Source organism: Melozone crissalis, unplaced genomic scaffold (assembly GCF_028551555.1).
Source record: "Melozone crissalis strain CALT ecotype California unplaced genomic scaffold, PUWL_Pcris_2 ptg000056l_1, whole genome shotgun sequence".
NCBI lineage: Eukaryota > Metazoa > Chordata > Aves > Passeriformes > Passerellidae > Melozone > Melozone crissalis.
The window spans coordinates 3,634,637-3,660,082 of NW_026535834.1; the positions used below are offsets into that span (position 1 = coordinate 3,634,637).

General features: G+C 45.1%; 1 protein-coding gene across 4 annotated transcripts; it reads right to left on the reverse strand.

Moving 5' to 3' along the window:
- ZBTB1 (zinc finger and BTB domain containing 1) lies at positions 1-25,344 on the reverse strand. 4 transcript variants are annotated; one of them, XM_054286687.1, is made up of 3 exons: positions 25,187-25,343; positions 13,205-15,116; positions 1-2,675 (listed from the first exon to the last, which is right to left on the reverse strand). In XM_054286687.1, the coding sequence occupies exons 2-3, from the start codon at positions 15,094-15,096 to the stop codon at positions 2,639-2,641; spliced, it is 1,929 nt and encodes a 642-aa protein (XP_054142662.1). In that variant the 5' UTR covers positions 15,097-15,116; positions 25,187-25,343; the 3' UTR covers positions 1-2,638. The 4 variants fall into 4 exon arrangements, with proteins under 4 accessions (XP_054142662.1, XP_054142659.1, XP_054142661.1 ...); XM_054286684.1 differs by lacking the exon at positions 1-2,675 and having other exon boundaries at positions 9,093-15,116; positions 25,187-25,344; XM_054286686.1 differs by lacking the exons at positions 1-2,675; positions 25,187-25,343 and adding an exon at positions 24,972-25,041 and having other exon boundaries at positions 9,093-15,116.
- Positions 25,345-25,446: the final 102 nt, after the last annotated feature.

Below are 25,446 nucleotides of genomic sequence, written 5' to 3' on the forward strand. Positions count from 1 at the left end.
TTAAAATTCAAAGAGTAAATTTAGTTTAGATATAAGGAAGAAATCCTTTACTGTGAGGATGAGTGAGGCCCTAGCACAGGTTGCCCAGAGCAGCTGTGGCTGCCCCATCCCTGGGAGTGTTCAGGTTGGATGGGGCTCTGAACAACCTGGTCTGATGAAAGGTGTCCCTGCCCATGGCAGGACACTGGAACAAGATGGTCCTTAAGGTCCCTTCCAACCCAAACCATTCTAGGATTCTTTGAAATTAAGCAGTTATTCCTTTACTTGCATGGTTCCAGCTTGCACTTGTTCCTATTAAATAATATCTTTTCAGATCCCATCTGCACCTTGCCAGGATTATTCTGAATTCTAATCTTATCTGTTAATGTCCCTGAACTCTGCTTGGTCTTGTTTGAAGATATTAAAAGGATACTCTATATGGTCCAGGGGGTAAATAAATGAAAACAGAGAATTTTATCTAGAACTGCTGTGATGGGGTTAAACAATATACTGCAGTTATTGAAAGTAACTGTAAAGTTGGAAAATTATGCTAAGTTTTAAACAAGATAAATGGTGTAGTTAAACACAGGCAAAGACCAATACTTCTTACTCAGAGATCAGTATGTGATTAATCTCTCAGTTTTACTGATATGCTTAGTGTGAACAATTTTTATAATAATTGAATGGTAGCATGATATGAATTCCTCTTGTTTTCTCATTTCTGTGATTATTTGGTAATTATTCATCTCTGTTTTCCCTCTTGTCATTAGCAGGTGAATGGGAAACACGCAGGAGCCGATGAAGCAGGTGGCACCTTCACCCTGTTGCCAGGACTGTTATCAACTCAGGTATAAGATGGAATTAAATCAGAATAATAAGCAGATTTGTAAGAGTATTTTATTAAAGATACTGTTGCAAAGCACAGAATAAGCTTTAAAGATGATGATAACTAACCTGGAATGTCTTTACTGATTCTCTACATAGACTGCAAGTAATAGCTAAGTTACAGAACAGTCACAGCCTGTTCTAGATGTCCTACACTTTGCATACTGTTGAAGGCGATGCTATAAATGTATTCCCTTCTCTCCTCTGCTTTGTGGTGGTCCTGCCCTTAAGGTCCTTCATGTTTTCTATAGAAAGCACATCCCATTTGCTCTTAGGTATCTTGTGCCTTCTCCCTGCATAGTCCCCAGTGGTATCCAGCTTTGCCCAGATATTCACCATCCTCCCTTTACTCCATACAGCCACTGGGACTGAAGTGTCAGCATCCCAGTGCTGCACTGGAGGCTTTTCAAATACCTGCATCAATGTTTGAGGGGTTATGTGTTAATAGAGCTGATACTTTCAACATCTATATGCTGAAACAATGGGGGCTATGTAATTAGATGAAGGAACCACATTCAAAGATATCTGAACATCTTTTCTTGCATTTGTATAGTAACTTTATAAACTCAAAAAGAGTAAAGCAAGCACAGACACATGCCCTATACAAGCTGCAATACAGACAATATTGTACATACTTGGTAACAACAGTAATGAAAATGATGCCAATTATAAATAAAATTATAGACAGACTCTTCTTGAGATAACAGTTATAGTGAACAATGAAACATCCTTTTATAATCATGAGTAGAATTAGTAAAATATGTAACTACAGCAGAATATAATCAGCATGTTTAGTCTGCTTACATGTCTTAATTTGATCCACTGTTGTCTGAGGGAAGCAAAAGAAATTGATATTTTTATAATTCATGCTTCTTAATTTGGAACACTTACTGCCTTATTGCTTTTTTAGTTAAGGTTTTTCCCTCCCCCATTAATTTAGCTGGAAACATTACTATTCCTAAAATGTTCAAATCTGAACATGAGCATCTGATTCTCTTCTTCGAGCCAGCTTTTGCAAGGCTTAGCTCCAGAACAAGGTGCACCCTGTGCCCTGTGAAGATTATTTTACATTTACTCATCTCCTTGTTGGTAAAAAGTTTTCACCATTCTTTTTAAAAGACCAGAGCACCATTTCTTTACTCTGCACATACAAGCACTGTGCTCCATGGAAGGTCCTCTTCAGCTTGCAAATGATGATGATGGCAGCAGGGGAAATCATGTCAGCTGGATCTCTCTCACCATCCTGTCCTTTCTCTGGGACCCTCTGTCCTCAGTTTTTAAGATTTTTTTTCACCTCTTACTCTTTTTTTTTTTCTTTTTTAACACTTGATAGTTTAGCATTGTGCATGAGTATACACTTGTAATGTTTGAACTAAAAAATCTACACAGTTTTTGACAGCAAATCTAAGAAGCCATATTTCATAAAAGGAGCACTCCAGCATGTGGATAGAAATTTTGCAAATTCATTTCAGTGCAGCCCTTAACACCTGGGCATCTGCCTCTTTTGGCTGTCTGCTCCATGAAAGACTTTGAATTTGTTTCTTACATCTGTAAGTAATAGTCACAAAGAAATAAGATTTATGATACATAGAAGAGTCCAAAACAGCTTTTACTGCATGTTCTAATTTGACTGTTTGGTGCCTTTTGCGACTGCTGCAGTTATGTCAAAAAAGCAAAGGTGGTGCCAATTCAGATCTGGCACACGAGGTTCTGAGTTTTTATCAAATCTTTTGCCGACCAGTTCTTCCTCATGTCTTCTCCAAATCTGGTTCTCTCAGTTGTTCAGAAGCTTAGAAGTCCCTATTTCACTACTGCCATGCAGAAAAGAAATGCAAGAAAAATATTAAAAGTCAGAAGCCCGCACTGCAGTACTGTATTTGCTAGCATGATGTGGTCCCTCCCACCTCACCATGTGTGGTTTTGCTCTAAATACCCATCCTTCAGTTCTATTCAGAGCACCAACCACAGTCTGGAACTCTTTTAAGAAGCCATACATTTCCTTCAACCCCTACCCCACCAGAAAATGACCTGAAACAATGTTGTCATCTTGTTTCAGAAACTTTTGCTGCTTTTTCCTTTGCCTTCTGTTTTCAAAACAGCTACAGATTTGCTGAAGAAAAACTTCACTTCCCAAACCTCCCAGAAGTAAGTTTTCATACTGTATGTGTTCCTTTCCAGCAGTGGTTTATGGTTTGGCTTAGTGGATGCTCAAAAAATTGCACAAGTATTATTTCCCCTCAGCCACTCATAGCTTGGAACACCCCCCACTCTGGAATACTTCTTACTGCTTCTTATTTGACTGTATTTTTGATTGTGTTTTTTTTATCTTGCCTAATTCAGAGGTAGCTGTTATGTATTTACTCAACACACACATCCCCACATACCCCCCAAATTCTTATTTTAGGTTAAATGCAGATAAATTTTATAAATATTTATGATTTCTGGAAGTCTCTTTCAACCACACTAGTTCATGACAAATCTGAGCAGCTTTGTGTCAGAGAGGAACAATCAAGAAACTGGAAATTCATGGTTGTAACTTTTGAGGACAATCCTTAGGGGTATTGGGGTTTTTTATTTTGTACACTGACTTCTTCCTCTGGATATGTGAATCACACTGTACACAGTTTATGATTGTGCCACTTCTGGATAACTCACACTTGGTGTTTCTATGAGACTGTGGCAGCCCTGGCCCAAGTGCTTGTGTGTACACTGCAGAGGCTGCACATGAAGCCAGGTTCAGCAGCTCTTTGCATCACTTACCTGCCAAAGCATCCTCGAGGCCAGCTCAGGGCTGAATTTCCTGGCACACCTGGGAGAGGAAAGCCTCGAGTGATGCTCCACACCTCAGTGTGCACCATGGCCAGGCCCTCACTCACTGCATGTGCCAGGCCCAGGCTTGTCTGGGATTTCATCTGCCCTCTGTGCCATGTCACATGCTTAAGGTGGGCAAAAAGGCCAGCTGGGACAAAAGGCTTTTGTTTTGTGCCATGAGGGCAATGTGAACAGGGGAAACACATCTTGGGCAAACTGCTACCTTCAAAGTACTGCTGGTTCTGGCAGCAAGGCCATATGTCTGCCTACCACAGTCTTAAAATCTTGGAGGGGAATTCACTGGACCAGTGCTGTTATTGCAAAGTAACTCTTACACGACTAGCTCAGAAGTCAGAAAGTACTTTTTTGGGTTTTTTTTGTAAACTAACAAAGGAGGGAAAGTAGATGCTCTAACTACAGTATACATGTGAGCACTGCTTTTCCCCAGCTGACATCAGTGTTTGCCATTGCTGTTCATTAGCGTCACCCTGCACTCTGCAGTCCAAAATCTCTGTCATTTCCAAATCATGGACAACTCACACACAGAGCTGAGCTTCATTCCACCACCTCTCTGAAATACGTGGGCTGTGCTGTGTGGGGCCACCTGTGAGTGCAGGAAGGTGGGCTGCCTGTGCATATTAAATCACATTTTTCCGATGAGACAGCAGAAACACTGCTAATCAGTGCCAGCTGTGGTGGGGTGGGGTGTAGCACACTCGGAGCCGGCGGCACTGCCGGGAGCCTGCAGCCCACAGGAAGGGAGATCAGAGATAAAACCTTGTGCCCTCCTCGCAGACTAACATCGCGCAGCTGCCCTAAGGACAGAACTGACTGGGGATGCACAGCCGAGGCAGGATCTGCTTCCCCTCTCCCAGCAGACCGGAGCATTCCAGCCCTGGGAACACGGACAGGCGGGTCCCAGCGAGCCACGAGATGGCGCTGGAGCCGCCATCCCGCATCCTGAGCCGCTGCAGAATCCCAGCCCTTCCCAGCGCTCACAGAGGATGCGGCTCCTTCCACTTCATCAAAGTCAGAGGAAGTCTGTGATTAGCTGGATGTTTACAAATAAAAGGAGGATCTGGAGACAGATCAAAGATGGCTCTCCAGATTTGGCTCGATACCAGGTTCCTGCGCTAACAGCATCTGCATGGGTTTCACTCTTATGTTCAGTGGCTGAACTTGGTGTATCTCATCATGCATTAATAATGCTTTTTCAAGGCTTAGTGCATTTATTAGAAATCTGAAGATTCAGCCAGCTAAGGACCTGAAGAAACAAAACAACAACATGCCTCAGCCAACAAGATCTTCCAGGCTCCATCTAAGAGAAGCACCCACTGGGTTCTTCCTCACCCTGCTTCCTGCAATGTAAAGGGAACCAAGAAGCAAAGATAAGCACTATTCCAAAATCCAAAAGATGTAGTACTTCAGTCTTAGTAAACAGGAGCAGTAGCTCCCCTAACGCTCTCTAACAATCTAAGTACCTTGGATGGTCCAATCACACCATATATGCTTTTCACTGAGGAGACTGTAGCTCATTCAGGATCTCAGTGGCCTTGTCACTGCCCAAAGGACCAGGGAGAGAAGTAGATGTGAGATAAAAGATGTGGTGTGTGAAATACACTGAGTTAATGTATATGTGTTCTAAGGGACATCTTTGTTTTGACTCTGTGTAACAAACCAACATAGCTTGTGAGGTCTGAGAGGCCACAGACTATTCATTCCTTCTCTCATAGCAGGGCTCTGTTTGAAGTTGGTATTTCTATTTGGGGTCTAAGCCACACTGAACTTGATCAAATAAACATTCTCCAAAGGAAACTGCCTTTGAACTATTTAACTCTTAGCACAACAAACTAAAGCTGAAAGAACTGTGACAATTACTGTAAAATCTTTTGTGTCTTGACTGAATTATTTTCCAGTTTTTAAGTTACTGTACATCAGGACCTCTGTCTTTTCTGGCAGAACTGACTGTGTCAGCAATGGCCAGTAAAATCTAAGTGAAACACAATCCATCTGAAAGCAGACTAGGTGGGGCTAACCCTCAGACTTCCAGGCATGCAGAGCATTAAGTGTCATATTTTACAGCATATGTAAGTGTACACAACTTCTATTTAATTCACCTGATAACAATGTAGCTCAGACATCTGAGCTCTCTCCTGGGCTGTGGGGCATACTAAGACAATTTCTTCATCAGTTCCAAGAGATCCTGTCCTGTATTTCTTCCTCCTAAAATATTACTGTATCTATCCTTTTCCCAAAGGAGGGATACTTTAAATTTTGTCTCTTAAAATGTTTCTGATTTATTCTAAGTAATTCAATAACCAATGGCTAGAAACCAGAACCTCAGTAATTTGGAAGCTGGGACTCTACCAGTAGGTACCAGTAGGAAACCCACAGGCAGGGAAGAAAGCAGGGCACCATCTTTAGCATCCTAAATAAAAGCCCTAACAACGCCTTGTGTAAGAGGAGCGTAACCGACACCAGAAGTCTGGTGTATCTGCTGCCAAAACCAAAAGCAATTTATGGTATTCAGCAAACTCTATTTTTAGCCAGCTTATCTGCATTTCCACAAACTTTCATGGTCTTTGGGGCTTTTGCCATGGAGAGAAGGACAATGTTATTTTTCCCTTTCCTTTTCTGGGGAGTCAGAAGCAGAAGTCCCTCTGGTGACCACCCGCAATGTAGTGGGATGGTTACCTAAAAAGGAGAGAACAGGTATTACTGAGTTGTGTAGGTTCAACTAAACATGTGAGAGCTATTAAAGAAAGCAACTTCTTAGCCCTAATCATTGCTTTAAAACAGGAAGAAAGCAAATCTTCCTTTTCAAAAACCAGAAGGCAAATAAAAGAGCTGAAAGGATGCATTTCTAAAATAGCAACCTTGTCATCAGGGGAGATGGGGGAAAAGAGAGGGGGAAAGATTTTTGCATCTTTGTGTTGGCAACACAGCTGCTGCAGAGACCTTGGCAATTGCTGACACTGGTGGCACTTTGCCTGACAGACAAATTGAGAAACTAAAGATTTACAACAGTCCTGATTTCCAGTGGATTTCCTACAAACTACACAGCTTCCAGGATTTAGAGGCCTATAAGAGATGCACTCATTCCCTGTCAGGAGTCTGGGGATGTCTACAGAACTACAAGACAGATTTATCTGAAGTCACGTCTTATTAGCAAACAAAAAAAGTACACCCCAAAATCTCATTGATGCAAATCACACATGAGTTTGAGTGAAAACAATAAATGCAGCAGACCTTTGTCAGAGAGGGAAGTTCTTGAACCATTTCTTTTTTTTTTCCTCCCACCGGAAATTCTACATGCAGCATTGTTTTTGTGGTTGTAGCTGCAGGAAGATTTACTATGGTTTTTAGTATGCCAGAAGGCACAGGAAAGGATTAAAGTTTTTCATTTTCTTGCAAGAGAATCAAAGATCCTGACCACGTCTGAACCTCAAGGTTGCTGGGGTGAGGTGTGCCACGCTGGCTACACAAAAGAGACAGTCAAACCTGGCCCTGGACCATCTGAGAATTTCTCATCTCACAGTTCTGTTATGTTCCCTTTAATATATTAATAAGAAACTTTAGAAATCTATTTCCAACCACTCTTACAGAGGGAATCTGCGTGAATTACTCAAAACCATTTCTCTAAAAGCACAATGCACGACGTTGTTTTCTTATGTCTTAAATTAATAAAAAAAACCCCACCCTTGAAGATATTGAGGGTAAAAATAACCCAAAAAAATATCTGATAGCATTTCTGCTATGAAGCTGGCACTGGCCATTCAAGTACATGAAAAGGAACATGGGCTGTTTGTTTCAGGGCTGAATATTTATAGTCATGATGAAGTGATTCCTGAGTCATGAGCTCTACTGCCCTGTTACAAATTAAGATTTGTCTTTCTGCATTAAAAAAATAAAATCAGAATTAATTCCAGAACTGTGGAAGTGACTGTAAAAGTAGCAAAAGACACTTAATTTATAAAATGTGTCCTGATTTTTGGCATCTTTCCCCTACAAAATCTCAGCCTACTCACATGTCTCAAGAATACACCGCACAGCAGTATTTTAGTAGTTTTTGGAAGTTGGAAGAAAATACAGAAAACTGGTTTATAGCTCAGAACTACAGAAATGTCAGCTTTTGAAAACATGTTCCTAATTTCTAGCTTTCAGCAGACTTTATAAAGTCAAATTAGTCATGTTTCATCTTGTAGGTCTTTAAGTCTGCGACAAGCATCAAACCAGCTGAGAATTAGGGAAGTCAGAAGATTTGATTTTTAACCCTCTGAGATTGAGAAGCACTTAAAAGTCAGAAGCACAGTAAGAAGGGATAGTAACAGATACTGCCAGCATCAGTTTAACTCACACAGAGAATTACCCTGAGCTTTCAGCATTAGACCAAAATGAGACAACTGTCTCCCCTTACTGAGAAAAGCAGCGAGGGGCACAGGGCAACAGGAGCTCCACAGCTGCATCTGGGCCCACAGCTGGAGGGCAGGAAGGCCAGAGGAAGGTGGGAGCCATTCCTGGGGTTTGGCCAGACAAGGGGCCCAGCTCATTCCTGGCCCTGGGCCAGGCCAACCACACAAACCCAGTGGTGCAGAGCACTACCCAGTCTGCTTCAAGAAACACCAAGAAAGCTCCAGAGCATATTTGTGGGATGAGCTGAATGCAGGAAGGTTTCCAGTTCTCACGAAGAGGGCAGATAGCAGAGATGTGTCTCATTTGTAAGAGGTTGGGCTGCCTTTTTCCTTATCAGGAAACAGGAGATGAATGTAAGAGTTCAGCTTCCCCGAGGATGCTGGGGGGAGACAGAGACCGAGTTAAATTCGGGACATGCTCTGAGTTCTGGTACAACTCATTTCAGCAGAGGAGCCCCCTCACAGCCACTCACTCCTCCTCTTGTGCCACCCCTTCTATTGTGCTTGCACAAGATCTGACACAGAGATGGAGAGGGAATCACAGCAGGGAACTGATCCAGCCAAAAAGCAGCCCCACAGGGAATAGAAAAAAAGCCTGTTGTTTGAGTCAGAGCATTGTGCAGCTCCATAGGTACTGCTCTTTGACAATGGAGAGGGTGGCACACAGGGGACAGGAGACCTGAAACTAATGGAGAGAAGTAAAGGGCTGCCAGGGCTCAAGGTGGCACAGCCTCCAGGAGCAAATTCATGTCCTCAACAATAGCTCTGAGACTCGATGGTTTAGCACTAGAGTATTCAAATACAATCGTGTAGTCAAACTATTCACTTTTATAACAATGTATTTTTAATACATTCTCCAGGGCAATATATTTTCTGTCTACAGCTTTGAATAAAAAATATGCTGAATTATATGTTTTACACCAACTGAAAGTATTACATAGAGAAATCCCCTAATTAAAGCATAAATTCTTAGAATTCCATGATTTCAATAATCAAGATTTCTCCACAGACCTCTTGGCTACAAATATCATTATACACAAATGTAAATACTCTTTGAACTAACAAGTCAGCAGGAAACATTTACAAGTATATATATATATTAACATTTTAAACATCTCCTCTGAAACTGAAAAAGAAGCTCAAGAGCTTTTGTGATATTTTAAAGCTCATACCAGGTCTTCATGAATTCCCTCTTTTTAACTTTCAGTAAATCTTGAAAGCTAAGAGCTAGGCTGGCCACTTAAAAATTCTTAGGATTGCAGCCCATAGCACTCCCAAAATGGGAAAAACAACAGAACACAGAGAGGTCCTCCAAAAATAAGAATAGCAAATCACTTTAAAATATAACTTATGGCATCCAGCAAATCTTTTTCTTTCTGTCTACGCCTTCTGCAATGCTTACACCTTCAGTTTTAAAGATCCTTAAGTGTTTTTACATGCTAATATTCACTAAGGAGACAGAAAGGAACAATGTTATGGCAACAGAAAAGCTCAAATGAGAGGAAAAGAACTCTTAAATAAAATATTTTTTGCTTCCCCTTCACGATCTTTCAAGTAACTGCAAAACTTCTAGGATAACTGCTGTTGATTTTTTTTCATGTCTGTTTTTGTTCTGTCTCCACATTAAATCATTTTTGTATGGTAGAAGCACTGAAACACCATCATTTCACTCTCCTGCAGATGCTGTCCCATTCTGGGGAGAACATTCAGGAGTAGCCAGCCCCAGGCTGCCTCAGCACCCAGACCTTCTCCCCTTTCACAGCAGCCAAATTCCTCCTGTCATGTCACTCCAGGCCTTTTCTCTAACAGTGCCATGCTGTTCCCCTGCACGCTTTTACATTTCATCTCAAATACTCATCTATTTAAATACCCATCTCATTGCAAGCCAGGCTGACTTGTTTATGTTCTCCTATACGCCCCTTGATCACTTCTCAGGCTACTTCAGTCATTCTGATTTTTTCTGCCTACATGTAAGTAGATCCATTTTGAAGCTTCCCTGCAGTGCAATTCATGCTCTTTGTGAGCCTTAGCATGGACTTTCATACATGTGAACTCCAAGGCACTGGGTTTTGTTTCCCTAGAACAGGAAAAAACATCAATTCAAGTTCAGTTGGAAATATTTAACAAACTTTACTTTGAAAGGCTACTACAACAACACAGCTTATAATTGAAAAACAGAGGTATTCAGGGTGTTTATAAAGTTAGATAGTACACGTAAATACCATCATTCCCAATTTCTCCATTTAACTTCTGTAGTTGACAGGTTTACTTGCACTAGGAAGTCACATTTTTTAAGAAACATTTTTGGGTCAAGTTCAGACCAATAAACTCTACACAAGGGCTCCTGATCCTGAGCAGGAGGCTCTATAAATCACCCTTAGCCCTTCACTGAATTCAGGAGTGATCCCTTACATGGCAGAGGTCACCTCCTGCCTTTCAGCAAGGTCTTTAATCTGGGCCGTGCCGTGTCCCCGCAGCGCTGGGCAGCGGGGCCGGCCGTGCTTGGTACGCGACCGGCGCTGGTTTGTGAGCTCATGGCTCAGGCCCACAGCTCCCCAGCCAAGCTGAGTCATCCTCACTCTGCTCTCACAGCCGGGACATTTTATCCACTCCTCCAGCCACCCCCTCCATGCCACCTTTGGGATTTGCTTCCCACTGCACAGCTCTAATCCTGCCTGCCTGCCTTTGCCACTCCCTCCCGTTCAGGATCTCTTCTCCCACTCAGTATTTCCACTCCTCCACTGCCACCAGACCCTCCTGCCAGCTCCCCCAGCGCTCTCCAGTTCTCCTTCACTTCCCTTGACTGCTTTTCCCAATCCAGCTGATACTGTGAGGGATAACTGCATGTCAGAGAATCACTGTGTGCAGTGTATGAAGCCCCCAGCTCTGGAGCACTGGAATATTCACGTATTCGTGCATTTGCTCTATTGGCTCCAGTGCTGTTGAGGGCTTGGTTGACTTCAGCGTCGTACAAGAAAACAAAGGATTGAGCAGTTAAAGCAAAACACTAAAAGCCCCTAAACTGTGCCCAAAGCAGCTGGTGCCTCAGAGCAGCTGCTGGCTCAGCACCAAGGGCTGGTGGGGGAGCCTTCTCCATCACTGCAGAAATGCACACGTCTGCCAACCAAGAGAAACCCTAATGCACGTTTGAAACTGAATAAATGCAAGGCAACTCACACTACTTTTAACAGTAGAAGTGGAGATTCTGAATTGTAGATTCACTCCTCTGAATAGTCTAAAATTAAAACTTGATACCCTTCATAATCCCCAAGAAATGAGGAATGAAACTCAACTCTGACAGAAACAAGCACATGAAAGCCCTGGACTAGACCATCAGCTCTTGGCTCCTATTCTCAACCCCACCACTGGCACATGAGGTGATAGAACATTTCAGCTGGAAGGGACCTGCAATGATCATCTAATCCAACTGCCTTAATTGCTGATCTAAATTACCTTCCTCCCTCCATAGCTCAGCGGGAAATAGCATTACCACCCTCTTTGATAAAGTGACATCTGCTGGGAGAAAGTACAACTAGGTTTTATTTTTTAATTGTTTTCTCCACAATTACATATTGGGATCCTTTCCTCCACCCCATCACAAATCACACACTTAACAAACGTTTAGACAGCTGGTGCCTAAAAGTCAAAGCCAGTTGCTCTCTCAAAGGCCAAAGTGCCTCACTGAATTGGTGTCAGCTGGTACTTAGTAGGATTTTTAAATTCAATTAAATTAAGAGACAAGCTGCACAGATTAGGGCTCTGCTAGAATGAGAAAGAAATCTTAAAAGGCATAAAATATCTTTACATTTATTAAGCAAACTCTGCAGTCTTTTCTTGTTATATTCTTGTTGAAAAACAGAACATTCATAAAGTATCATGAAAACAAGAAGCAAAAAAACCTTAAGGTCCCAAGCAATGGGACTATCTCCACACTCACCCTGCTTTTAACTTTCCAACACAAGCAGCAAGACACAGTTCACAGCTACGCTGAAAATGCAGTGTTCAGTGCACATGGCCATACTGCATTCCTAGCAACCCACCACGGCCACTCCTCCCTTGTATGTTAGGATAAGCAGGTTAAATATGCCCACAGAGGTACAGACAGTGAAAGAAAGGCCAACATCAGTTGAACAGCTCTGCTAGGACTTCCCATCTGGAAAACAACCACTGTGCTGGAACCCAATTGGTTATCCCAAGAGTCATTAATTCCCTTCCCCCTTGTGCACAGCAGCCCGAGCCTGCAAGGGTTAACTGAGCCTATGTGCTCTCACCCCTGGGAAGCAGCTTCCAACAAAGCCAAGAAGCAGGGGACCAGGACAGCCAGCTCTGCCCCTGCAGCAGAGTCAGAGCCCAAAGGATTATTTCTTGGCATGGCTGGTTTGGGTTTGGTTTGGCTTTTTTTTTCATTTCGAAAATTAATTTGGGGATTACGAACAATTATGCTCTTGCACATTAATCGCTGGCATCTAAAATTCTCACATGAAGAAACAACACATGGAAATATTAAAGCACTCATCTTATGGACATGGATCCGAGAACTGTTTAATAGCAGTCAGTGAAGGGGTAACATTGTGCTTTTAATCTACAGTTTAAAAATAATGATTTGTATATCTACGTAGTAAAACAATAAAATTAAGAACAGAAACTGATATTAGGAAACAGTGAAAATGTAATAATTAAACACATGATGCTTTTCAAAGCTTTATATTTAATGAGCCTAAATAGACACCTATGGTTAGGAGGGTCTTAAAAAAATAATAAAAAAGAGACTTATTTTCAATTTTTTTTCCTTTTCAAATTTTTTTACTATACTTATGCTTTGCTTTGGTGTTCTCTCTGCTGCCAACTTAATGCTTTAACAGTATGTTTATGCTTATGTTCTTTTCAAATGCTTGGCATTATAGTGAGATCTCATATCTTTCCTCAAATTAAATTTTGCTCCACATACTCCACAAGTATACAGATGAACATCCCTGTGCTGCTCCAGTTGCTCATTATTTGGGAATATCTGAAAGCAGACCTGGCATATAGTCTCTCCAGCTGATAAGTGAGATATCATATGCCGTACATGGTCATGTTTTCGGAAGTTTCCTTGATCACAAATGGAACAGACATACCTGGCCATGCCTTTGTGCATATCATTGTGGAGCCGCAACTGGCGCTCTCTTAAGAACTGCTTCCCACATGTCTGACAAACAAACTGTTTTTCCTTGGTATGAACGGTATAGTGTTCCCGCAAGTGGCAACGCTGATAAAATCCTTTCCCGCAAAGGTTGCAGAAATGCTTACGCCTGTGATCCCTCTCGTTCTCTTCCAACATGGAGTTCTTGAACAGATCTTGCTCCAGGCAGTTTGACATATGTTCAACCACTAGGTTTTCTGTATCAAAACGCTGGCCGCAATTAGGGCATCGGAAAGGACAGGCAGAATGCTTGTATAACTGGTTTTTTTGAAGGCTGTTCATTTGGAAGTGACCGTCCCTGAAGTCCTCTAGCATCTCTGCAAACATCATGTCCCTTATTTCTGACTGCTCCTCGGGGTTTTCTTCCAAGTCCATTTTCTCCTCAGAATTTCTGATCCCGTTCATGGTCAGATCCTGGGGTTCTCCACAGGTCTGTGCATGCTCCTGTAGCTGCTTGCCTTTGACCAGTATTTGACCACACTTGCCACAAGCACATATATTTTCTATGTGTTTGGATAAATAATGAGAGGACAGATCTTCCTCAGTGATTGTTAGCCCACAAAGTTCACAGGGAGCATTCTCCACGTCTTCCTGCACTGAAGAAGCCTTGCTGTTAAGGTGCCGTGGACTTTTCAAACACTTTCTTTCATCCTCATCCATGGATAAGCGAGGCTTTAGAGTCTTGCGAGCATTTCTCTTCTCTCTCATCTCCTCCTCGACGTAGTATCTGTAAAGCGGCTCTTCCTGTTCATCGTCTAGGTCGTCATTGTCAGAAGACTCATTGCAGTCTTTATCTGCCACCTTGATAATATTAAAATCCTTCAGCTCATCCGTAGGATTGTCCTCTGGCTCCACCTTGATGATAATCCTCTTCCTCTCAGAGGCTCTACTTCCTTCTTCACCTGATGTCTCGGAGGCAACAGTGCTGCTTTTTCTGCTCGTGATGTTTGACACGGGAGACGATGAATCGTCCGCAGCATGGTTCGAGTCCCCCTTGTATTTTTCTGTTTGTGTGGAGATCATTTTAGAAGTAGAGTTCTTTTCACTAAAGTCTATTTTCTCAGCACTGTAGTACCTGGCACTTTGGTAGGAATGCCTGTTGGTGCATGTTAACACGTGCTCATCCAGTAGCTTTTCACAGCTAAAGCTAAACCCGCAGCTGTCGCAGGTGAAGCTCCTTCCAAACCGGCGCGAGTGCGACACGCGCTCTTTCGTGTGAGAGAATTTGGACGTGGTGCTTTTTTTGCAGACATCAAACAGTTGCTCGGGGAAGCTGTTGAGGTGCAAAGTTTCTTCCTCAGGCTCTTTGTTATGGGATGTATTTACCGTTGAACTTGGTGGTTCCATGCCCCACCTGTTTGCTTCGCTGCCATTTCTAGCAAGTGCGTCTTCATACATTCTCACACCAAATATCATTTTATTAGTCTGCGTGCTAGAAGCAGGAGATGAACATTTTAAACTAGATGAGTCTGTGTCCTGTATATCTTCTAGACACTCAGGCACATTATATAGCTGTAAATAGTTCATGGCCACTTTAAATTGCTCGAAATTGGCAGGGGCTGTCATAATTTTTCCTAAATACATGAACTGTAAAATAAGATCAAAGCATTCAGCGCTAATCTTCATGTTGCTTAGATTCAGCTGGGCTGTAGTGTTTTGATGGTTCATAAAAAACATCCTAAAATAGGCGCTGCAGGCAGCAAGGACTGCTTTATGTGCTTGAAAATAAATATCATCGATAGCGATGCAGCAGTCGCACAGAAAGCCCCACTCTCTTTGCTTGTTTAGCTGCTGAAGGACATAGTTGCTATGGCTGGTTTTTGCCATCTTGTACTTCGATTACAGCCCTGCATAAAGAAAAAGGTATCTGTTAAATCATGAGCACAAACCCCAAAGCCTACTTCAACGTAGGGAGGAACTGCCACCTCTTTTCTCTCTAGATCTTCCTATTCTGCCAGTCTGCAGCACAGCTTCCTGTCTGGAGATCTCTGCTGGTAACTGCTTCTGAATATTGATGCCAGTGAAAGCATCCATAAGTCCATGTGCTCACCACTAGACTTACAAGACTAGTAAACTAATAAACATAACCAGCACACATGTCAATCAGAGCTGCTAGAATATAAATTAGCAGATATATCTCCAAGTCCTACAGCCAAGGTTTTCAGATATGAATTCTGAATGCAGAACTTCAAAAACTTCACAGGGTAGACTTCTGTAAGATGGCCCCAGGACAACACCTATACAAGGCTGTCAGAAACCACTCTTCAGTCTCAACTTGCCTTTTTACCTGTCAGTCCAACGGGCACATGATGCAACACACACTGGAAACCAGGCCAGGCTCAAACTGGTCTTTCCCTCCCCATTAAAGTAAATTAAGAGACAACAGAGCACCCACACAAGCTACTCCACACATTTTGCTCTTTGTGGCAGCTGAGGGACCATCTCAACCTTCTCTGCAAGGCGTCCTGCAAACCAGGAACTGCAAACTCAAACGCCTTCTCAGAAGCAGAGGGCAGCCCAGCTGCGGTGGCACGTCCCACGTTCGAGCCCAGAGCTGCAGATGGTGACCAGGCGAGCTGCGTGACAGCCACAGGGACTGCAGAGGCAGGAAGTGGTGCACGCCGTGCCTCCAACTGCTCTCAAAACCACTCGTTGAGAGCGCTGAAATGTAACCAAAACACGTAGATGGGAAACCGGACAAAGAAAAACTCAGCAATGGAGAACTGAGAGAGCCAGAGGTGGAGCCACGGTGAAATGAAGCCTCGGCAAAGCCTGGAGAGAAAGGTCTGCCAGTGCTGAGGGTTGCTCTATGTGAAAGGACTAACTCGTCCTCAAGAGAAAAGAGGAATAAAATATCGTGGTTTATGTTAACAAAAATATCCAGAAGAAATGCAGTGTATACAGGAGGTGAGTGTTTGATTAAAGACAAACTTCACCAAGTGGGGCCAGCGCCTAATCACGACTCACTTTGGAAAACCTTTACTGATACACATAAGCTGTTCTAACTGCACAGGCTGAGGGGGTAAGGAACCAGAAGAGGGTATAGAGAACACCCTAATTGAAATGAAAAACATAAAGCAGTAATGAGGATTCTTAACATTTTGAAAGGTTATTGCAAACAGTACAAATAACTGTATGAGGTTTGTGCAAATAAAGACCAGGCTAGCAAATAATATATACTAAAGGGCATTTTATGACTCAATGAAATGCATGGATTGATTTGCAACCACTCTTTCAACTGCCCAAAATTTAAACACAACACACACACAAATGTTCCATTTTTCTTCTTATTTTCCTAACAGCTTACATCTCCTAGGGAGAAAAATGGGTAGAGAAATTAAATTCCCCAATTAGCGTTGAATTCGCAAGTCATAGGCGTTGCCTGGCTTGTTAAGCAGCAAACCTAGAATTAAGTCCCCGTTCTTCATTCCACAAAGGACTGCCACAGCAGAAAGGCTCCCAAGATCTCGAGAAAAGAACATGCTCACCCCACCCAGCAATATTCCCTACTGCCAACCCACACAGCAGTTCCTATGGATCACCCCCAGCACAAGATCTTGTCTGGCAACAGGAACCTTGAGATTTGGGTTGAACTGTCCTGACAAGGAGCATCTGAATGGCAGCTGCTCCTCTCCTCTCTATCCAACCCTCCACACCCAGAACTCCAGGCTAGCACACTGCCATAATATTCTCAAATTGGTTTGGCCCACTGATGTCCACTGCAGAAGTGTAACTCATTGCATGGAATTAATTTCTCTTTTTCTACTAACTTGCAAGGCAGTGGCTTTGAAAGTAGGAGAACCTCTGAAGAAACTCCACATCTTTTCAACAGAAACTGATTATCGTCTGTGTCACTGGGTGATTTCAGAAGTTTCTGTGAAGAACAGCAAAGCTCTTGACATCAAGTAATAATAAAAGTGCACTTCATATTCTTCCAAGTGGTAACGTGTTTTGGATTTGAGGCAATTCATTAGATGCTTAAATGTTACTCAATCAATTGTATTAAGAATGGCAGCTGCATAATGATAAGGAATTAACTTCAACTTCCACATTCTAAGGGTGAAAACCAACAAGAAAATGAGATGATCCCATCTAAGGCACCACTGGCCTCTCGGTGTGAGCTGCCAACGTGACAAGAAAAGGCTCAGGACAGCTCATGTTAACTTCCCCATCCTCACAAAGTGGCAAGTTCAAAATGTTTTATTTAACTGTGGTTCTTTTACACTAGATACACTCCACTGTGCCCTCCAATAGAAAACCAGCAATACAAACAGCAAGCCTGTACAAAACAGGTGGTCACAAACTATCTGCAGGCACCTGCAGATGGGGTCGTTTCCACATGGTGGAAACAACGAGTGACAGCACACAAACTGGCCTTTTTCAAGTCTTCTTCTCTGAAAATGGGAAAAGATATTTCTCCTTTTGAAAGATGAACTCCTGCAAAGCTTTTAGCATGTGGATCCTGACGTGCAACAATGACCCACTGGCAATGCCACCCCTCAGGGAAAAACAGGTGGAGCATGAGGCTGCTTGAGCTGGATGGCAAGGTTTTGGATTTGACATGTTCTTGGTCTCTACCACAGTAGTACTACATTTAGTAGTAGGTATAGTAGTTTATGAGGTGATTTATGTTAATGACAGTCCTGGCATCCTGCCTCTGGATGCTGTATTAACCTGCTGGATGTAACTTCCCACCACAAGAGCCTGTGTTGGGCTATTTAAAACTTTGACAAATTTCAACCAGCAACAGCAAAACTTTCCTTCTGAAATCTTGGACTGATTACTTTTTTTCCCTCCTCCACAGAAAACCTCAGCCAAAAGGCTTCCAAAAACGAGGCTAAGAAAAAGCTTTCATGCATGCAGATTATTATTTGTTCATTTAGAAATTAAAAGTTTCTCTTCCAAAATCTTTGAGGAGACGCTTTATGTGGGAGAAAGCGTTATGACTTAGATATGTTGTCACAATATAAAAATCTGCCTGAATTTGGCCAAACTACATGCTTCAGGGGGAGAAGATACAAATTATCAGTTTATTCACACTTAAGACTTTGTTAGTTATTGAAACTTCAGATTACAGCCTTGCTGAGAACATTTCATCTTCTGGCAGCTGCTTAGTAAACAAGGCCTGCCTGAGCCATCCACAGTGAAATCCCCTTTTGCACAGAGCTCTGCTATGGTTTCAAACTACACAGAAGGGTTGATTCAGATAGAGGGAAGAAATATTTTATTATGAGGGTGTTGAGACACTGGCACAGGTTGCCCAGAGAGGTGATGGATGCCCCAAACCTGGAAACACTCAAGGCCAGGCTGGATTGGGCTCTGAGCAGCCTGATTTCGTTGATATCCCTGCTCACTGCAGGGGGGTTGGACTAGATGGCATTTAAAGATCCCTTCCAACCCAAACCATTCCATGATTCTATGTGCCACCTCCACAATGTCCCAGCTGATGGCAAAGCCTCCTGGAGACTGCTCCACAGACAGCATGGCTCGCCAAGGGGTGTCAGCTTCCCTCGTGGCAGCTGATGGAGAAGATGCCCAGTTCTGGCTGAGGCAGAGCCAGAGCCAGGAGGGGATGTAGGGAAAACACAGGGAGATTGGGAAATGTGAGGAGGATGTGATGGAAACCCTCTGGAAATCTGGAGAGAAGAAAAGGGCAGGCTGGGAGCACAGTGCTGAGCCAAGAGAATGGCACTGGGATTAGGAAGCAGCAGTGGGAATTAAAAATGGGTGCAATGAGGGTCTAAACAAGGGAAGAAGCCATTTGGGCAAAGGCCTGGGAAGAGCCAGGCTGCAGGGCCAAGGGCAGGAGGGGTAAAAGCCACAGACAGGCTCTTCCTGGGGGATGGGTGGAAAACAATTGCAGCATTCATGCCTTCAGAGCAGGAACTGCACCCCAAATTCCCAATCCTGCCTTCCCTTTGCATCAACAAGCACAACAGGCTTGCTGACAAACTCCTTCCCAACCAGAGCAAGCTCTCAGAAAATGGTAATTCATCATTACTTTGTTACTTTAATTGCTAAAATGGCAGCAATCTGCATTTATCACTCGTGTGGGTGGATCCGTACTGCAAACTATTTTTGAAGTTTGCTTTAGAAAAAAACTCCAGTTATTAGAATGAAAACAGGTCTTTTTACAGAAAATTCAAGGTATACACATATATTATGTATATACCAAAGTATATTCTTCCATTCCTCTTACCAAAATTTCCCTTACTCAGCACATGCTCTGGATCTGTCCAGGCCTGGATCTGAGCAGTACAAGACAAGATCCGTGCTCATTTGGCCAAGCATTAGAAGGATGTGAAGTGAATGAGAAGTGGGGGACAAAAAGGAGGATTTCACAGCAATGACCACTGCTTGGAGAACATAATCCCATTGCTGCCAATGCCAGGACAGGTAATTTCAACCTTTCTCTTTTGGTCTTTAATAAGCCTGGCTTGCATTTTTTGGATGTCCCATTTATTCACACAGGCAAACACCAGTGGTGGCAACTGAGGCCAGTGGGAGCTATCCTCTGTGAGTATTAAACACTGAGTATCTTGGAAAATTAAAGCTCCATACAGGTGAGTCTGTCAGTCCAAATCTTCTAATTATTTCTGATCCTCTTTTTCAAAGAGAGGAGAATCACCAGCCTCTTGCCCAGTGGACTAGCACACTTTGTGAAGCATCCAAATCCTGGAGGCACCAACCTCACAAGTCCACAAGGAACCCAAGTGACTCCATCTTCAGCAGTGATTGATTTGTGTGGTAAATGCAGCAAAGGCCACGTTGGAAGCAATCCTGAATGATGCAGAGGTGTTCTGAAAAAATGTGCTAGAAAAGCATCCGATATGAAAATGAAAACTGAAGGCATTGACTTGGGCATTTTCACTCTGATTTTCAAACTCCAAGTCTCCATACGCATTTTATTTTCCTAGTAAACATTTATTTTCACACAGCCAAGCTTTGATTCAAGCTACTTGTCTGCCACCAGACTTTTCTTTTGAAGCACCACTCAGATACTATTCAGATGTGACCATGGACAAGGTTAAGTTGCACTACTACACTAACCAATTATGTTGTTTTTAAGTCTGCTAACAAGAAAAAATAGGTATTTACTACAGCTCCATGCCATCATTTCCTCACACTCAAAAGTTTTCTGAGACGTTTTAAAACAAAAGAAGTTTAAAAAGTCCTCAAGCAAAGAAGTAGTGAAGTTCTTTTGCTAACTTCTCTGTCTTTAAAACAGACATACCACAAGGTTCAGAATTCAGGAGCCTTTCGGCTCCTAAAATTAGTAGGTGGTTTTCAAAACCCAGCATTTCCACTGCTGAGCAGGCAAAAACATGGCACTTACATGCTTACTTACTGGCTCCCTTTCTTTGGAAACCAAGAACAGGCTGGACAAAAGTGTAATAAATGAGTGGAGAATTTGGTGCTAATAGAAAATGAGGCTGGAAAACCTCAAGCAAACAACGCCCAGTTATCCAAAAAACAAGCACACAAGGATCAGAAAGCAAACCTCCCATCACTGTCTGTCTCCATACCCCACCCTGGTGTGGCTTCCCAAGAACTCTTCCCCCTAATTTTGCCATTGTGGGTCAGATCTACCAAAAAGCCTGGATTCCTAAATGACAGCATTGACATGCTGCAGAAAATCCTACAGAACATGTACAAATTCTCCACACAACACCCAAGAAGTTTTTGTGTTCTGCTACTGCACTGACCACAGAGCTGTCCATAGGCTACACCTTTTACCTAGATATCCTCAAAAGGAAGCCATAGAGATTGCTCTGGGTGCCTCAGTTTACACAAAAAACACTGAAAAAAACAGCAAAGAACTTGGGGCCAGGTGACAACTGTCCACCCCAACAGCGAGCACGCATCAGTTTGCATTGCAAGCACAGCCTTGATCATGAATTAAAACAGCTGTGGGAATTCCATGTACTGCCAGGGAAAATGTAATTAAGCTCCATTATTCAGGCTGTGAAGGACTAAAGGTATAATTTATCCTCCTCTCCCAGCCCTTCCAATCGCCTGCCTTTCAGGCATGTCAGTTGGGAAGATGATTCCAGTGAGGCAGATATTCATCTTCAGACACATCCTGATGGCTGAATCAACTCATTTTAAACAGGCTCCTGGACAATACATAGGAACAGCTTTCATGGCATTTGGGCTAGACTTGAACCAGGGGAGGGGAAGATGCTCCAAAGCCTCCAGCATGAGCTGTCAGAGCTCCTGGATGCCCTGTTCTCCACTGCTCAGCCAGCAGTTCTCTGCTGATTCAGCATCCATGCCCACAAATGAGAAACAGACATCAAATTTTAGCAAGTTATGCTTCTCAGCTGGTAACTGAAAATTAGTTAAGATACATTACATGGTCTTAGATAAGAACACTCCTCAAAAGACAAGGAATACAGCTTGACAGAAAAAAATAAGAAAGCTGAGTTTGTGCTAAAGCCCCATCTCAACTTCAAACAACTTTAGATCAGATCTAGGGAGTAGAAGTCCTAGAGAGACCTCATGCAGTCCTTTAAAGTAACTTGCTAGCCACAAAGGTTGACTCTAGAAAGTCACAGTTATCTTTCATCTGGCACCTTTACAGTTGTCAGGCAACACGGTAATGATATGTTTAAAAGAAACTATTGGGGGGGAAAAAACTGTGACACCCAATTCATGCTTTGCAGCAGAAAGATGAGCCTGTTCATCTCGGCTCTCCAAGTTACACCAACTTTCAACTTCTGGAGGGATCTTGGTGGTTTAACCACGTCTTGAGACCCTCAAATGAAGTCCCAGGTGCCTTCCAGGAAAGGATCCTTGGCTAAATGCAGGTTGCATTTCGGTGTAACAAGTTGCTGGATGCACATGAATGAAGCATGGTAACTTGTGACACACAGATCAGACTACAGATTTTCTTGACTCTCCCTGGTCTCAAATGTTTCACATTTTACTTTCAGCACACTAAAATAAAAATAAGGCTACTATGGTCTCTATCCAATGAAATAGGTCTAATATGGGGCAGAAAAAGCAACAGCCACTGAATTCTGGAGTTTTGCAGTGTGCACAAATTAAAAATTACCAGACCAATTTGAGGATATAAATGGTCCTCATGCAAATTATGTCAGCTGCTGTGCCCACACACTGTGTCCGCAGCAGAACTCTTTGGGTGAGGGTGTTTACCATTCCCAAGCAAAGGCAGGGCTGAATAACCCAGCTGCTAGAGAACCACTGCCCAGACTGAAAAATGAACATATGGCTTCTCACTCTGCATGTGTGTAGGTCCAGAACAACTCTAGTGAGAGGCCCAGCTGTAACAACTAAGAGAAAGGACACCGGGCTTGTGTCAGGGAACTTTCACTATCTCAGTTCTGAGCAGCTATTCTATTTCCATCCAGCAGGTAAATAGCTATTGCAGCTTTGTCCATCCTGGATTTTCAGGGCTTCCCACTGTCAGCAAGAACAGAAATCTGTGAAAGAAGCAGCCACTGACATTCAAGTAAGAAAGCATCTAAAAACCCAAATCCCTGGTTAATATGAGCACTCTCAATGTAATCGCTGCTAATTCCTGTGCCAGTGACAACAGTGGTTGAGCCTGATGAAGACTTGTGCAAGCAGAGCTGAAGCATCTGTTAAGTCTGTGATCTTATTCCACACAAAACTTTCTGGCTACTAGGAAGAAGTGGCTTCTATTACTTCTCTGAGCTTCCCACACAGCACCAACCCACATCTTCATTACCTGCATCAACCCCCCCAGTGGGTGCTGGTTCCCTGCGACCTCAAACATCAGCAGACTGCAGCTAATACTACTTGTTACTCCTTAGGTTTTCTGGCCAGTCATCCAAAAATCTCTCCACAATCTTGTCAACTCGTTTTGCTGCTGCTGCCTAGGAAAATCTCTGCAGCCGCTCGCGTTTGGCCGGTTTTCCCCACGGCCATATGGTCCCAACGCCTCTCCCGCCTCTCCTCCGCTCGCCATGAAAGCTCAACTTGTAACTCGGCAAAAACGAGAAGCCCGCATCCCCCTGCTCACGGCTGCTCTGTGGGTTCTTCCAAGAGCTGTAATGAGGAATGTTAAACAAACACCTTTAATTAAAGGAATGTTTGTTTAGTGTAATTAAATGCCTAAGGAACACCGCACTGTTGCAACCCCGGATAGTTTTGCAGTGCGTGCTGTACCTTGCGATACTCGAGTGCGAGGGAAATAATGCAAGCAAGCGACAACCTGGCAGTAAACACCCAAATATTAAGCAGCGTCCAAGCCATGCTACCCGTTTACCAACGCCTACGTGTCAAGAGGAACCGGCACTCCTGTATCAGCTGAAACGGGGGGTAAACTTGAGAAACTGAGTCACAAAAAATCCTGAAAAATAGAGAGGAATAAAAGCCCAGTCCCAAACTCACAGCGTTTTCAGTCCCATTTCCTCTACTCTCTTCAACTACCTTTCTATCCGAGCAGAAAAGAGGAGTCCTTTGAAGAACGAGACTTTAGACACCGCTCCCAGAGCGGCACAGGGTTTGTTTTTTATGTGACAGAAGTATTCCCCTTCCTTTCCAGCCGCCTGCACGGCGATCCAGCGCACTGCCAGCCCCGAGTGAAACCCAAGTCTCCCGCCTGGCAGGGTGGAGCATTCCCTCCGGGCTGCAGCTCCGCTCCGTTTTTCGCTAAACTACCGCAACTCACTCGAAGTTTTGGGGCGTTTATTTTGTGAAGACAAAAGGAAGAGAAGCGGCCGGACCCACGGCGGGGGCCGGGGCCAGGCGCGATAGCGGCACTCGAGATGTTTACCGCGACTTCGAGCCCCGGAGCCACGCGGGCGGCGCGGTGCCCTTCCCTTCCCTTCCCTCCCCGCCTCTCGCCCCTGCACCTCCCTAGGCCGCTTCTCGCTCTCCAGCGCGGCATCCCCGACCCCCGCCCCGCAGGGGGAGCGCGCCCGCCGCGACCCCCGGAGAGAAGGAGGGAGGGCAGGAGGGAGGGCAGGAGCGAGCCCGAGCCGGAGCCGCCGCCGCGGCGCCGCCGCTCAGCCCCCGCGCGGTCCCCGCGGCGCCGCTCCGCTCCGCGCCGTGCCCTGCCCGGCCGCCGGGCGCAAGGTCACCGCTCCGGCTGCCGGCCAGGGACCGGCCGCGGCTGGAAAGCCCCTACCTGGCAGCGCCGCCGCCACTATGGCGGGCCGCGCCGGGCCACGCCGCCGCTCGGCACTTCCCACCTCCCGCCGCCGGCGGAGCTGCGGCCGCCTCCCGCCTCCTCCTCCCCGGGTCCCGGCGGCGGCCCCCGGGCCCCGCTTACCGCGGCTCGGCGAGAGGCGGCGGCCGCCGACGGGGAGCTGTGCCCGCGCCGCTCCCGCCGCTGCTGCTGCTGCCGCTGCCGCCGCGGCTGCAACAAAGGACTTCCGCCCCGCCGCGCTGCCGCTGCCGCAGCGCCGGCTCCGCCGCGACCGCACGGAGCCGGACCCCTCCCCTCGGCGGCCGCGGCTCCCGGCGCCGCCGCTGCCAGCGCTGCTGCGCCGCCGCCAATGCCGGGGCCCGGCGGGCGGCTCCCTGCCGCGCTCCGCTCTCCTCCCATGCCGCCGGGGACGCGGCGCGGCGCGGGCTGGCGCTGCCGGGGCCCCCTCGGCCCGGCTCCTCCCCGTCCTCCGGCGGAGCCCCCCGGAGCCGCGGCGGGGCAGCGCCCACCGGGACCCCTCGCTGCTCTCCCGGGCCCCGCAGCCCGCCCCTTCCCCGCGCACCCGGGCTCGCCGCAGGGAACGGGCAGTCTCTGCTCTCCCCCCGAAGCGGCCGTGGCGGTGCTAACGGGGAGGCTCCGGTCACCCTGTGGGTGTCCGGCGATGGAGCGTTGTACCGCAGCCCCACGGCCCCCGCGTGGGACAGTGCAACTGCGAAAAACCACTGCGAGCTGCGTGAGCGAGTATTTCCTTCTCGCAGCAATTTCACACGTTAATACCTCCGCCCTCCCTCCTGGAGCTTCACGGCGATGCAGGAGCACAGGGCTGGCAGCCACCGCCACGCTCTGTCACAGATCCCGAGAACAGCGCTTTTTCTCATCCTTCCAGGAGCTGTTCCAGGCCCTCTTCCCACCAGTGTCGGGACCTCTCCTGTGCGACAACACCCAGCTTCTCCGGAACTATCCCATGTGAGTAAGTGGGATTTCCGGCCCCTCTGCCATCTGCCGCAGATCTGAGAGAAAACATAAGCCAGGTCAGG

Bases quoted from the DNA above. Each gene is read 5' to 3' on its own strand.
- ZBTB1 (XM_054286684.1), bottom strand. From the start codon at position 15,096: ATGGCAAAAACCAGCCATAGCAACTATGTCCTTCAGCAGCTAAACAAG.